We start from the raw sequence: 16,301 nt of genomic DNA, 5'->3' as shown, positions 1-16,301 counted from the left end.
AAGTTAAGGGATGAAGTCGGTGATCTTCGCACCATGAATGAAGATCTACTTGAACGTCTTCAGAATGCCTCCTAAACTCTTGCCTCTTTAACCTGTCTCTCCTTATGAACTTTGGCTCTTTGTTGTTTTTTAAAGACACTCTCTTGCACCTTCGGATGTTTGTTTTTATCTTGATTGAACTATTTGCGTGTGTTTTAATCGTGTTTCTTGATTTTTGGACATGTTTTATCCTCCTTTGACGATGTCAAGAGGGGGAAGTAGTTTAATTATGCTATGTGTGATCTTCTAACTCTTAGGCTAACGTCCACCTTAATTATTTCTTAGCTTCCATGATTAGATGTTTTACTTTGGTCAAGCATGTTGCACCTTTCGACTACCTTGATCATGTTTATTAATTATGTTTATGTTCAAATTGACCAAAGACCGACTAACCATGGGCTAAGGGGGAATATCACACATGTTTGGACTTGTCATCATCAAAGGGGGAATTTGTTAGAACACATTGAATTGATGATGCCAAGTCCCTTTGTTATTTGATTGTTTGCTCTTAGTTGAATTAATTAGTGAATGAAGCAATCGAATGGACCTTCAACAATGATTCAAGATGATCAAGCTAATCAAGGAAGTCAAGACAATGATACTTTCCAAAGCCTTAGTCGATATATGTAAGAGTAAGTGTAACATTCTCATTTAAGTCAAGTAATGGCAAAACCATGCAACGATGCATGTTGTCTTTGTGGTTTCCGTACTATCATACGGAGGAGGAATTTTCGACCAAATGTTTTTAAGTGTCAAAACTTTGCAAACTTTAAACATTTGAATTTTCAAAAGTTTGAAAATAATCTGAAATTTTGGAGTCACAAGCCCACTTGTCTAAGCCTCTAGATTTGTGCAAACACCTTTTACTAAAATGGCAAAAAAGACTTGTCAAACTTCTAAAGTAAGAAAAGATTTTTGCCATTTTTGGTAAATTGTCACATGTTGAGTGTAGAAGCTTAAGTTTTCTGATTTCTTAAGCCCCAAGCCTATAAGTCTAACACTTACCATCACTCAAAGCTATCATTTTAATATTGGATTTAATTTTTCAAAGTGTACTTACCTAAGACTAAATCCACTATAAATAGAGTGTCTTAATCACATTTATTTCTTAAGACTTCCAAAGCATTTATTGTAAAAACCTTGCAAATCATTTGTGCATTTAAAGCTTTGTTCTTCAAGTGTTTGCAAAACGTTTTTCTGATTTTAAGTCTTCAAAATTATTTTCGAAAAAGCTGTAAAATCTCCAAGTATCAGTTCGCTGTACTGTGACATGATGAGTTTGTTCCATGATTCTCGTGTTAGATCTTCATTGTAATCTCCATGTTCATTTGAGTGAACTCTTGAGATTCAAGATTCTGTAACACCTTGAGATAGAACCCATAAACTCTTGAAGCGGAGTAGCTTTAAGTTTGAGTGCAACCGTAGTAGGTTGGCGAGTTATTTTCATTGTAAGGGGTTTAGTAAGTTTGAGTAAATTTCTAAACAAGTAATAAAATAACGGTTGGACGTAGGCCTCGGAGTAGAGGCTGAACCAATTTTTAAAATGTCGTTTGTTTATTCATTTACTTTTACGTTCTTCCACTTTGCTATTTCTCGCATGTACCTAATCAAGTTCTGTGTCACACTCACCTATACTGTGACATAGAACTGCTGTACCTTCTTGTGAACTTACATTCAATTAAGTTTCTCAAGTCTTGTACTTCTTTATTCTTAGCTTAAAGTAGTTAATTAACTAAGTTAGAGATAAATTTTTTAAAAGGTACACCTAATTCACCCCCTCCCCCTCTTAGGTGTTAATCGTTCTTAACTCTTCACACCACCACCCATCCCCAACCACCACTTAAACAGCCCAAATACTACTGCTAACAACACCAATGTAGCCGCATACGCCACAAATATAGCTCATTGCCCCAGAATACGACAAAAGAAGACATTGTCTTTCTATGACGGCTTCGCCATCTAGGACAATGAATAGCATACGGTTTCTTCGCCTGTTTGTTGGATGTTTGTTTCCCATAGGTGACATTTGAGGGTGTTGGGGGAGAAATGAGTGGTTGTGTGTGCTGGTGGGGGTGTAGCTGGTGGAATCGATGGCTGAAATTGACGATGTGGGTGTTATGTATGAGTATTGTTTTTTTTTTGGTGAAGAGAAGCGGGAACCGAGCCCAAACAAGAAAGACAGACAAGCGAACAGAAAGAAACGAAACAACACTACTCAGACACTACTACTACACTACGTAAAAACAAAAACTAAGAAACTAGGACCGGGACTAGGCGTGGCCATGCGACGCCTCCGACGTCTTGTTGCGCTAGCTTGAATAAATGACACAGCATATTGGAGAGATCAAAACGAACCAATTGCCGCGTTTGAGTCACCCCCATATTTGCTAACCAGTCGCACATTTACGTGTGGTGCATCTCGACCCTCCATGGGAAATCCCGAATAAAAGATTGGCAAATCTTGATCAAGTATATATGAGCCGTCGGAACACTCGGCTCGGACTCCATGAAGTTCATAATTGCCTCTGAATCTGTTTGGATAATGAGACGAGGCATTTGACGCTTCAACGCTATCATCAAACCCCATCTCAAGCCATTACTTCAGCCCTTGTGACCGTAGCTTCTCCCAACCTCTCAGCAAAATCTACCAAAATTTGACCCGTAGAATCTCGAATCAAACCTCTGGCACCAACAACACCCATATTACCTTTCGATGCTCCATCGATATTTAAAACCAACCATCCTTCAAGAGGAGCCAACCAGCGCACAAAAATTTTCTTTCTTCAATTTTCCGCCATCCCTATTCCATGCTCCCTATTCTCTTTAGCATTAATCACTTTCCATATACGTTGCATCAAGAAAGTAAACGTGTTCGGAACAATCTCGTGTTCCCTTCCGAATACACGGCAGTTACGCCATCTTCAAAGCCACCAAACCACTACCGCAAAAGTCGAAGGCTAATCTTCCAATCCCAGGTCATTGTTTCTGGACAAATTAGATACTACCCAATCATGTACATTAATTAGTACTAGTGTAAAATACCTGATTCCTTGCCAACGGGAATAGAGCCTACACCTTCCTTGCTATGGCACAATCCTGTAATAAATGGAGCAAAGTCTCCTCAACAACCCCACACACTCCGCAACACGGGTCCTCAGTCAAACCTCGTTTTGCTCGATTCGAATTCGACATAATTCGATCATGTAGCAACAGCCATAAGAAAACTCACATACGTTGAGGTGCCCAAGTCCTCCACGACAATTTCCAAAATGGTTCTGCTTCGTCAACAGGATCATTTCGAATAATCCTAATTTCAGATTTAATAGTAAAGTACCTCGACGAGGTAGCTAACCAGAAAAATTGGTCATCATTTTCCGCCCCTGACACAACCTCAAAGGAGGCGATAGTATGAAGAATGTCATCGGGTAAATACTCCGCGAAATTGTTCCATCTCCATCCCAAGTTTTCATCCCACATGTCCTCCACCGTTGCTAACCTCAGATGTTGCGGAATACTCAACACTCTGCAGCTTTCCAATGGCCTGTTAATAGCCCAGTTATACCTCTAAAACAAAGTCTTCTTTCCATTGCCCACTGAACAACTTAACCCTTTGCGTAAAACATCCACCGCATTGACCACACCCTTCCATAAATTGGAGCTAGCATGCTTCGTTACAAACATTTCATTATCACATCGTCCTTTGCAATACATGTGTCGGAGCACCCTTGCCCACACGGAATTTGGTTCAGCAAGCATTCTCCATCCAATCTTAGCCATAAAGGCGGTATTGACTTGTCACATTAAGCGCAAGCCTAAACCACCGTCAGCTTTCTCCCGTGTTACACAACCCCATGAAACCAGGCTCATCTTCCGAGTGTCTTCATCACCTCCCCAAAGAAATCGGCGAGATTTGTTATCGAGAGCGTCGCATAATGAGCGCGACAACTTCGCTGTTTGCATAGCGTAGGCTGGAATTGACGATAAAGTGGACTAAATAAGTGTAGCTCGTCCAGCAAGGGATAGGTTCTTAGTCTTCCATTCCGAAAGGCGTTTGTCAACCTTTTGAGCGATAAAATCAAAAGTCTCCTTATTTGTTATCCTCCAATTGATCGTTGGCATGCCCAGGTACATACCAAGGTCATCCGTCCGCGCTATGTTCAGTTCATTCACAATAGCAGCCTCATCAAACTCATTGACTGATAAGTCCATTTTATATATATTTTGACCCTCTACTTTAGCTCTAATATATATGTCATTTGCACTAATCTAGTGGTTTTATGAGCTAATATTGTGTTCTAGTTGTCTTTGCATGGTTTGTCACATTTTGTAGGAATTTGAGCTTTTAGGAGCTTATTTCTAACAAATTTGCAAGAGCTAGTACACAAGGCTAAGTGTGGAGCATGAGTTGGACCAACATTGATACGTTACATGGATTTGCATGCATAAACATATGGATTAAAGTGAAAATGCAAAATAAAGTCTTATGCAAAGTCAAGCCCAAGAAATCAAGTCCAACTAGGTGGAAGCTTAGAATGCTAGAATACATTGGATGCCATGCTTTAAGATCATAATCGGATGATTAAACAAGGCATTAAACATCAACATTGGATACTATGTGCATTAACTAGAAGAATTAAAAAGACGGAGCTGGATCACCACGACCCCGATCGGTTTGATGTCCCCGATCGGGGTTACCTCTTTTTATGATGTTTACGTTGCTCCCTCCACCCTATATAAAGGGTGTTGATCCGGGACCTAAAACACACCTTCTACACCACTTTCATACTCTCATTTCAGTTCTTAGTTTAGGTTAGATTATATTTTCCTTTAGCATTTCCATTTTGTTATAAACAATTTTATTCAAGTTATATACAATTTACATTTCAAGTTATTTCCATTTGTTCAATCGTGTTCTTCATTTCCATGTTCATTCCCAATTGTTAAGGTAATCTTATTTCCAATATTGATTTGTTATTCATTTGCCATTTACATCACTAGTTAGTATATATGTTTACCTTTATCATTTCATATGTCATTAGATTAGTTTAATTCAGTTCAATTTAAATCATGTAAGTTTAATTTGAGTCCTATAAATACAAATTCAAAAAATTTTAGGCCAAAAACACGCCATAAAGCACACAAATGGGTGAATTCATATCAAGAATTTTAGCTTATAGTAAGAGTTCATAATAGTAAGTCATTTTGTTAGGAATAAAAAATTGCGAATCTAATATTATTCTTGTTGTAGAAACTCTTGAATTTAAGTAAGACATTTTAGTTGCTAGTGATACCGTCGTTTAGTACCAAAAATAAATACCTAAGTACTACTAACAGAAGTCAGCGGTAAGTAGGGTCGATATCCACAGAGAAGCTAAAGTATCTATCTGTTAGTTACGTCTGTCTAGTAACAACTGAGGGGTTTTTAGATTGGTTTCTAAACTACTGAAGGTCTAAGGCAAGAGAAATAAAGGAGAGAGCAATAAAGACAAGAAAGGCAAAGAATGTGATCAGAGAGAGAGATATGTCAGGATTTCGGTTCACCATGGCAGTTCACTAACTCAGTCATAAATAGTTCAGACGATCTATTGTGAGAAGGGCAAGGAAAAGGTGCTTCCGGTCTGCTATCCACCCTAGATTACAACTAACTTAACTTTCGTCCTCATTAGGGTAGTCTACTAGTCTACTGTTCATAACAGGTCTGTTCATTCCAATCTTCCGATCCAGGAGCGAATTTAACCAGATTAATGGGGTTTAGAAGCTTGCACTCAACTAAACTTGTTACAGTTCTATTGTTATAAAACAGTTCACACAATCAATCGTCTAAGCTATTCATGACTTCATCAATTTCCTACCATGGCTCCCATAATCCTAACATAAAGGAATTAGCTACTCATGCTATTGGAATTAATAACAATAACAATAATTCTAAAGAGAGACATGATAAATAGATTATGATAAAGATGAAACATAAACAATAATGATAACAAAGATAATAAGTAAGAGAACAATAATTAAGAATAAGCAGAGAATTAGATTAAGGGAAAGGAAAGATTACAAAGTTCGAATCCGGAAAAGAGGCAAGCAAGAGCAAAGTAGCCGTAAATAAGAGAAATACAATGATTAAGAGTAAAGTAGAGTATTCAAGCGTAATTAAGACCTAATGACGACTTCCTTTATATAGGAAAGCGTTTATTAACATAAAATAAACCTAACGCGAAATTAGAATCCCGTGTAACTAGCTAAACCACTCGATCGAGGCATTTCAACCTTCTCGATCGAGTGATTCCTCAACAATTCTTCTCGATCGAGCAACTAGGGCTCTCGATCGAACACTCCCAAAATAGCTCACCTCGATCGAGTACAGCAGGGACTCGATCGAGCAACTTCAACTGCCAAAACAACTCGATCGAATATAAAACCTTTCGATCGAGCAAGTAGCCACTGAAAACAGCCTTGACTCGTTTGGTTGGCTTCCAAGGACCTCCTTCACGCTTCCTGAGGTATGGTAATCTGCTCTAAATCTCCATCTTCTTAAAATGCATGCTAAGAGAAACGAAAAAGGTACGATATCGCCTCCTTAAGGTCCATTCCTGCAAATGAGACAAAACGAACCAAAGTAGCCGATTCGAGGGCATTTTGCAATACAAAGCGATGATAAAGGCATAGAAATGCGTGCAATAAGAGGCTAAAAGGATTATATAAATTGCACGTATCAGCTAGATACTTAGGAATTTCAAAAATAATAATTAAAGGTGATAATTTGTATGTTATACACTTAATTCGTAGTATTTGACAATTTCGGCGAGATATTTCAAGTATTATCAAGGATATGAAGTTAAACTTTCATTTTTTTTTTTTTGGAAAAGTGTTAGCTAAACATTGTTTCTGTGAGTACGATATAGTAGCTAACTTTAGGTCCTATATTAGATGAGATGGTTTAAAAGTCAATTACTTCAATTCACCTCGTTCATTCAAAGATAAAATAAATTGACCATACCTTAAATATCAATCTAAGTTTCTTCCTTTCAAAAAGGCTTTTCGGGATAACTAAAGTATCACCAAGGTAACCAAATGAGTTTGATGTAGTGGTTGTTCACCTCACCACTTAATTATGAGGTTAGAGGTTCGATCCTTGCCCGTGGGAATGAAGCAAACTTTTTGACCAGTCGTTTACCTCTTTATGAAAATACCTGCGACGAGGAGATTATGCACTGTTATTGACCATAGACACCCTGGCTTGGTTTACACCCAAATAAAGTATCACTAAGGTCGGACACGCATGAAGTCTTTTAATGTCCTCCATTATTTGATTGTTAACGTATACATCTTCCATTTTTTTTTCTAAACTTCATACATATACGTCTGCAAAAATCTCTCTAAAACTCTCTCCCTTCTCTCTGTCTTTCCTCCACCTCTAAGTAACTTTTGCACTCCTACCACCGAGTCCCTTCTACCAACCCTTATCACCTCCGACGCCGCCGAAGATATGGCCGTTCTCTGACGGTTCCGACCCACGATCACGTTTGTAAGTTCGTCGATCTTTTCTCTGCCACCCTCTTTCATGATTAATTTGGTTTTTAGCCGCCCCCGGCCTCTTTGCTAAGATTACTTCTCCTTACTTAAATATCTTCGTCTTTAATCTTCCTCTGCCTTTTCAGTTTTTTCTCTTCTTCATTAAGTTTGTTTCCGTTTTCTCCATCCTTAAGTCTATAAATTTTCGTTATGGTGTATCATGGTCTTCCAGACTTGTTTTGCGGGGATGATTGTCCTGAGATGGATGAACTGATTGGTCAAGCTGTTATGGAATGCAGGGTGCCATCGTTTAAAAGTGTCGGCATCCTTAAGGATAAGGGCAACATGTTCTTTAAAAGGGGTACTATTTCTTTAGCCTATTTTCATTATAAAATTGCTCTTAAATTACTCTTGCTTATGGGTACCCCTGCCAATTCTGATGAACCATCTGCAACTTCTCTTGCCCTCTCCCTCTTTTTGAATTTGGGAGCTTGTGATCTTAAGACTCCGTATTACGAACAAGTTTGCTGGTATTGCACTTTGAATTTGTATGTAGATTCGTCTAACATCAAAGCTCTCTACCGACGGGGATTAGTTTTTAAGCATTTGATTCTCCTTCCGAAGGCCTTTGCTGATTTTGAATGTGCTCTCAAATTAATCCTATTAATAAGGATATTTCCCGAGAGTTACAAGTTGTAGTTAGTCGTTTGACTATCAACTCAAATGGAAAACGAGAATCTTCTGAAAATGATCTTTCCGGCATAGAAAGAAAAGGTAAGAAGCCCTTGTTGTCTGCAGCTTCGTCTGAACTATGTCCCTGTTAGTTTACCCGGGGTGCCTATGCCTATGGATTCTGAGACTAGCCCTGAGCCTTGCGACGTCGTGAATGAGATCGTCTACTTAGCCAGCTCAAAACCATCTCGGTTCAAGTTTACAAACAAGAAGAAGCCTCATAATAAGCTAAATCTTTTATCTAAAGATTGAGAATTTAATGGAGGTCAAAACTTTGGACTTCTTTTACTCTAGGTTCATGTCTATCATGAGGGTCCATCCCCTCAACTTTAAAACCATCCAGACGGAAACTCTCCTACAAGATAGTTCAAGGAGAGTAGAAGTTCCCACTTTTTCTCCTATGTCGGAGAACCTTGATACCAATTTGATGTCACGCTGGCTAAGAGTGATGCGTTGGTTCACGAGGAAATCATGATCCAAGTTGATAAGAAAAAACGACTTTCTTCTGATTCTTCCCATGTTAGTCAGGTCTCAATGACCACTTTTCAATTTGTAGCGGTCGGGAATCAGTTAAAACACAAATGTAAACGTATTGAAGGTCATTCCCACGGTAAGGGTCGAAAGGGCCGAGCTATTACTACTTCGAAAAAACGATCGTTGGTTGACGGGCTAAAAGTCGTATGTCTATCATAGTAAATTTATATCACTTACTCAACTACACTACTAAGAATAGCAATATAATGGAAATAAGGGTCGAACCCACAGAGAAGAACTAAGTTAACTAATGTGTGTAATAATGGAGAGTAAAGTAACCGATTAGGGGGGAATTTGTTTGTTTGTAAACTAGCGCTAATTAAACTAAAGAAAACTAACAAAGATTATAACTTTTGGGGAATTCAGATGATTTAAAGGTCTCGGGTCAACTTGTCTCCACTACCAATTAAGTCAATTGATCGTCGAAAGTCTCAAAAAGCAGTTTACCCAATAGCAGCAATAATGAATAAAGGAACCGATAGAAACAATAACCACAACCACACAGTCGTAATTCAATTGTATGTTTAATCTCTTCCTAAACCCAAATAATGATAAACTGAATCAATTACAATTTTAAAGGTTGATACTTTAATTTAGTTATCAAGCAAACTAAGTCGGTAGCTAATCAAAGAAATAATAATCAAAGAAATAAAGAACAAGAGATTAGAACAAAACTTGAAAGATAAAAGGTAAGACGATCTCACAATCGATAGCTTCAAAAGTTGAACCAAAAAAAGGAGGAATTAGTTTCTCATACTAGATCTAGAATAATTAGGTTTTCTCCAAGAATTGCAAAAGTAACTTCTAAAACTGAAATAAAGAGTTTAAGTACTCTCCTAAAGAACGTCAACTTAATAACCAAAGTCAAAAACGAGTCTCGAAACAAACCGAGTAAACTAAACCAATCTCGAGCCTTCCTAGCGTGATTTTCGCGACAATAGCACAAACCATGGTCGAATGTGTGTCGCGAATGGGTCGCGTGTGGGTCGAATGTTTGTCGCGAAATTCGCTGCTGCAAGCTCCTCTTCTTTTTGTCGTATGCGCGCATGAATAGTGCGACATATGCTCAAGTTAACTTCGTAGGTTTCCCGGCCCACCTATCCTCGGACTTGGCTACCGTCTTTGACACACAAAACCGACCCACAAGCTCTTTTTCATCGTTTCCAAACTTCATCTTTTATTTTCGGATCCAAGTCCCGCCATTGTTACTTCAAGTCGGCACCGGTTTGTCATACCCCATTACAAACTCTACCATAACTGAAGAACAAGTGTAATCGATAGTTCCATGATATAACTCACAAAGTACCGCTTTTGACACTTGAACTTCACCAATTCGACCTTCTTAATACATACTAAAACCGTCTCATCATTGGTTTCCATCGATATTTCAACTTCTTTTTGCAGATTTGTTAACTCTATCACTATAGTTGCAACTTGCAAGGATCAAGAGAAAGGAGGTTCATTCGATTGAATTTGATAGCCACTATCATAATGTAGTTTTTAAGTGAACACTTTATAGTAGTTTTTAATTTATGAAAGTTTTATCATTGTCAAAAAAAAAAAATCATACATCTTGGAATAAGTGTAATATATAGGAAATATAGTTACGACTTACTATAGTATGAGGTGATTGTATGTGTACTATCTCAACCAAAAACATGAGCGCCCTTTGTCAAACCAAGAGATCTAAAGGAAAACCAATATAACTAATTCCATTTATCTAACAAAATTGAGTTTGAACTAAACAAAAGAGAACGGAAAATAGATCCATCATTTTTTCTTGCAAAACAAAATTATGTAGTTACTTTATTTCTCCCTTTCTAACTCTGCTTTGTTTGTATCCGGGATTGCCTGCAGATGTCAGTTATCTTAGTTGGTAAAGTCATAAGAGATGGTATTCATAACCTATGTTCAAATCCCGTCAGCATCAAAATCACTGCTGTGTCTCCCTTTATACCAAAAAAATTCTTGTTTTCTTCTGGGATTTGTTTATGTAATCTACTATAAGTGCTATGGTAATACTATCAACACCTAGCTGGGATCGCTCTCAAGCAATCGGGAGCACTCCCAGCCCGGTAAATGACCCTGTTAGCCACCTCCGGAAAGATGTTAATTATAAAACTAATGCACAGGTTAAAAAGGATGTGATCTATATAATCAAACAAGTGACAGTAAAATGGTCTTTCATTTTTGTTCTACCATCACTGGGAGTAAATAACATGATGGAAGTGTACTGTCTATGCTGAAATTTTCTGACAAAACCGTTGTTTCGCAAGTAGATGTATTCAGCTGATGTAATGTGGAGCAGCGATGTAATCTGTATCCCTGCAAATATGAACTCGTATTCTTCCAACTCGACATTTCAGTCTTGGCTCTTCTCAGCTGGGAGTAGTTTAAACTTTTATCGGAATTTTTGGAAATACTTTCAGCCTGTTGAAAGCATGGAGCGAGTCTTTTAACAAGCGTCTCTAATGCTTCTTGCATCCACTTATGCGGGCATAGTTTTTTGGCTTCGCTAACCTTTACCCATTTGCGCTGTCGGAAATCTTTCTCAGGCCAGTATTCCAATTCCTCTTCTACAAGCAATGGAAACATATATCCATCATGTAGTGTATCTTGGTTTTTACTTTTGTAAGTCCACTGTCCCAATTTGCTCTGCAATCAAATTAATCATAACCACAGTTAAGACGGGAATATATGCACATGCAATGCGGGCTGATCAATTAAGACAAAAACAGAATGCATAGCGAAAAGCAATCAGTCATTAGGGTAATTTTGAAAAACGTACCCCTTACCTCGTTATACAAGGTAGCCTTACAGGCATTAGGGTAATTTTGAAAAACGTAAACAATTCAATGGAACAGAGGAAGTAAGTTGAGTTTTGTAGGGAAAAGTCGTAATCTTCCCTGCAGTATTTGTGTTGGCAAAGTCTCATTTAAGACGGGAATATATGCACATTTAAGACAAAAGCAAAATGCATAGGGAAAAACAATCGGTCATTAGGGTAATTTTGAAAAACGTACCCCCTCACCTCGATATACAAGGTAGCCTTACAGGCATCAGGGTAATTTTGAAAAACGTAAACAATTCAATGGAACAGAGGAAGTAAGTTGAAATCGGCAATTTACCTGAATAGTACCAATGACACCGGCTTCCTCTAAGCATTCTCGTAAAGCCGCTTCTTGCATTGATTCATCTTTCTCCCAACCTCCCTTAGGAAACAACATTGCTTCACCCTTTTGTGAACTAACCATAAGGACTTCTATGGGAGAGGATAAATTGTTTACCAATCTGTATGGTATGCATCTGTATGTCCAATTTTGTAAATTCACAATAATTAGCTACATCAGACAACAAAATTAAAACAGTATGTATAAGATCGTAAATCTTATTTTTATGTAAGACCGTTTTATACAAAAATTGTGTAAAGCAGATTCATTATACAAATATCGTGATCCATTTAAATAAAAAGTTACTAGTTTCTTAATAAATCTGTTTTACAAATTGTTGTACACTTTATTCAATCAATATTCTCTTATGCTATTCATCTTATGAAGGATGATGAACGTAAAACCATTTTATACGAGACTGATTTATTTAAGGCCATTTTTACAAGAAAAAAGTTATCAATTGTCATAAAGTTCGTGTAAATGCAGTAAGTGGATTATACATCTGATGTACTACATCAGATGGTATAGTTTTTGAGCATTAAGATAAAGTTTTTGAGTTTATTTTAAAAATTATGAGTTTTATTAGAAAGTTTTGAGTTCATTCTTTTCAACATAAAACTAAAAAAATTACCATATAACTCAAAAACATTACAAGCTCAGAAAAATTTGAATTCGAAAAAAACACACAAAAACTCAAATATATACGCAGTTTGTAATACATTCGATGTATAATCCTTTTTCTCGTGTAAATACCATTAGAGACGTAATTGGTTAATCATATAAAACCGTTTTATAAGAGATCGACTACTGCCCGAATTATTAGTAGATCCAAAATTTAACAACAAATGAACAAAACCCAACGATCCTTTAGGTCAACTTTTTAGATTTGATTCATTCATGAGAGAGACCATTATTATCATTGTGGTTTTACCCGACTCGAATCCAAACTAAATCGAATGTTATACATTAAAAAAAACCTTAATAAAACATAGAAAAAAGAATTAATCATACCCAACAACTTGACGACGACCCAAATGATCATATCTCTGCAAATCCCTACCAATACGTGAAGGAACATGAACAAGCTTCCTTAATTCATTCTCCATTTTTTTTAAAAATTCACAAAAAAAATTAAAATCTTTTTTTTTTATATTATGTGCTAAAAATATATTTATAAAGGATGAGTACAGCAAATAATGAGAGTTAAATATATTAAAAAAAGTTGTTGATATGCTTTTTATGGATGGCAAACAATATGGGTAAGTGATAGATAATATTAGGGATAAATCAATAAATGGTGTAGAAATGTTTAAATTTGGAAATCATGATATGATACGTATTTATATGATGTAGATTAAAAGTCAACGTGTCCCCCTTTTGTTTTTTGTAATAAAAAATATAAAAATATATGTGGAGGTGAGAGATAGGAAGGTTAGTAATCGTTTACTTAGGCGTATGCGTTACGCGGATGCTGGAGCATATGAACTTTGAAAACACGATTTGTTTGATACTTATACGGTGTATTATATTCGACTAGCAAAATCACAAATGTGTTGTTTTTTGTACGGAAAATGTTTGCGGTGCCTTTGAACTTTGATGTTTTGTCCGAAATAACCAATTTTTTGATCCGAAAAACTTTAAGAGGCTATAACTCGTGTTTTCGAGCTCAGAAAGTGACGATTTTTTTTTTTCAAATTCATTATCTTTTCGAGAACTACGACTTGAAAAAAAAAATTGTCGAGTTTGGAATTCGTGACCAAGAGATAAGGTCACTCAAAGTTTGTTCGGTAAAAAAAACTTTGACGTACAAAAACTTCTAGCCACGGGATCCAAATACGACAATTTTGTTTTTCAAATCGTAGTTCTCGGAAAGATAATCGATTTGAAGAAAAAAAAATTATCACTTTCTGAACTCGTAGAAACGAGTTATAGCCTCTTAAAGCTTTCCGGAACAAAAAATTGGGTATTTCGGGCAAAATTCGAAACTTCAAGGGCACCGCGTGCATTTTCCCTTGTTTTTTATGTAAAATTGTCTTATATAGTATAATTAAGAAAAAGAACGGTTGTTATTAAGGTACTTTTTTTATGATGAGGAATACAAAACGCTCATTCAGCTTAGTTCATTAATCTTACCAAACGCTAAGTTAAAGAACGGTTCTCAAGCGCTTTATAAAACGTAACTCAGCATTTTTTTAGTAGTGGTTTTGTGGGAGTATGGATCCTCTCCATTTCCTAAAAGAAATGGAGAGTTCATTTCTCTCTCACAATGTAATATTATATTACACTCCTCTCTTTATTATCTTTTGCCTTTATTTGTCGCGATAAAACCCGAAGCGTTAGATCGTCCCCAAATAAAATCTTGTACGTTAAAAAGAAATGGACCCTACATTTCTTAGTCCTCATTGGTTTTGTGGTGCCATGGCATCTTTTTTTCTTTCAAAATTTGTTGTTCGATCCTTGTGGTTGTTGACAAGGATACATAAAGTACTTTTATGTAGTCGATTATTCATATTTAGATTGAAATGAGTTATTCCCTCCACACACATATTTTCACCCCATTTATTTTTGAGAGGTCAAAGTTTCTGAACTTTGACCGTAAATAAGTTGGTGAATAAAATTATTAGACTATAAAACAAAATTTTTTACATTTATTTGCATAACATCTTTTACGAAAAAAAGCGACATATAGACGTCGAAAAATACGGTCAAAGTGCTGTCTTGAAGACCGCAATAAAGCGAATGGGGTAAAAATAGGTGTATGGAGGAAGTAATTAACTTATATGGTAAATGATACATGTATATATTTAAATTTTGAAATAATAATGGTTAGGACTTGAAGTCGGATTCATATGCATCAAAAGGGAATGTGATTATGGTGTCCAATGTTAGTTTAGATTGGGTAATGTCTCAATTATAATTTTCCGTTATAATTATTCTAGCGATTAGTCTTTTGAAGACGGGTTTGGAATGTTAAAGAATCTTAAATCCACTCACAAAACGGATAGGGGGACACAGGTGACTTCTACGCGTATCTTCCCTCTCTCCTCTATTTGGGTCATTTGTGAGAGGAAATGCTATCCGTCACTCCAAAGTGACGGAGACGTGCCGTCTTCAATGAGATTTTGTGTTATTCTAGACGCTTTGTATAAATATTTAATTTTCAACTAAAGTGATATTTGTGTCATGGTTATAAACGTCATGTATAGAAGTATAGATCATATCTAGTACGAGTAGTAGTTAATGTTCTAGAATTTTAACGAGTAGTAGTTATACTAGTTGGTGGGTGGAGAATGGAGATGAGAGTGGAATCAGCACAAATTTGATCGCATCTGGTATTATTGCCTATTGGGGGTTTTTTGTGGACGTCAATAAATATCTGCTGTTGCCAAAGTCGTCGTGTTTTCGAACTACTCGGTTTTGCGGCTGTCCATTACATTAAACAGCCGCAACTTGTTTTATACTCCGAAGTCTTATCTAGATTACGAGTAGTAGTACGTCTAGTGGCAGATAAATCAAGCGTGACACATGACATTTCATCTACCTTTGTTTGCATGCTGGAGATAATAAATGTGACTGTGTACCCAAATTTTCATTTGTGACAGCTGATATCCGTAACAAGCTTATAACGGGTTAAGTAAAACCAAAATGAATAAATAAGATAAATAATTTGTGACTCCCTATGCATTTTAATTGTTGTCTTAAACCAATATAAATAGATAAGACAAATAATTTGTGACTCCCTATGCACTTTAATTGTTGTTACCCCGTGTGGGTGATACTGGACCCATCACAAGTTTGAGATAGATATACACATCACAAGGTAGACTTATGGGACTGTGTAACCAATATTTTACTTTATTCTATTTTAGTGGATTAATTATGATTTATGAGCATTAGACTGAGTTAGTAAAATTTGACTCGAGTATTATTTCCTAATAAAGAGTGAATAAATAAAGTTGATCTTTTATAATGGTTAAAAAATGGTTATAAATTTGGAATTTTATTGGTTTCATTAAACGAATCACTTACAAAAAAAGTTTAATTTTAACATCTGTAAAAATACAAAGTTTGCTAGAGACATCTCTCAACTATTGAGAAACCATTGTCCTGTGTTTTTTTATGTATTCAACAATGACGATATAAATAGACTGAATTTTCCGTGGAATTAATGATGAAAAAACGGACGCACACATTTTACTGACAATCCAAATTGAATATTCCCTAAAATAAGGTAAATTTTGAAATTTGAGTAGTTACTTATCAAATAAAAAAGCAAAATTAATTTGATAGCCGGAGTTTTCGACATAAATCTCA

At 36.3% G+C, this 16,301-nt stretch overlaps 1 protein-coding gene across 1 annotated transcript; it reads right to left on the bottom strand.

Moving 5' to 3' along the window:
- Positions 1-10,950: 10,950 nt before the first annotated feature.
- Positions 10,951-13,293, bottom strand: LOC141592696 (nudix hydrolase 18, mitochondrial-like). Its single transcript, XM_074413462.1, has 3 exons — positions 12,999-13,293; positions 11,946-12,123; positions 10,951-11,472 (listed from the first exon to the last, which is right to left on the bottom strand). Exons 1-3 carry the CDS (start codon positions 13,091-13,093, stop codon positions 11,002-11,004), a joined length of 744 nt encoding a protein of 247 aa, XP_074269563.1. The 5' UTR covers positions 13,094-13,293; the 3' UTR covers positions 10,951-11,001.
- Between the last annotated feature and the right edge of the window lie 3,008 nt (positions 13,294-16,301).

This window comes from Silene latifolia, chromosome 7, assembly GCF_048544455.1.
Source record: "Silene latifolia isolate original U9 population chromosome 7, ASM4854445v1, whole genome shotgun sequence".
In the NCBI taxonomy this organism is placed as follows: domain Eukaryota; kingdom Viridiplantae; phylum Streptophyta; class Magnoliopsida; order Caryophyllales; family Caryophyllaceae; genus Silene; species Silene latifolia.
This window is presented reverse-complemented; position numbering and strand designations above follow the sequence as displayed.

What these genes read in the sequence shown, in the direction of transcription:
- LOC141592696 (XM_074413462.1), bottom strand. Translation starts at nt 13,093, where the DNA reads ATGGAGAATGAATTAAGGAAGCTTGTTCATGTTCCTTCACGTATTGGT. An exon ending in GGTCGTCGTCAAGTTGTTGG is followed by an intron (nt 12,124 to 12,998) that starts GTATGATTAATT and finishes TTGGACATACAG; the next exon opens with ATGCATACCATACAGATTGG. An exon ending in GTGTCATTGGTACTATTCAG is followed by an intron (nt 11,473 to 11,945) that starts GTAAATTGCCGA and finishes ATTTGATTGCAG; the next exon opens with AGCAAATTGGGACAGTGGAC.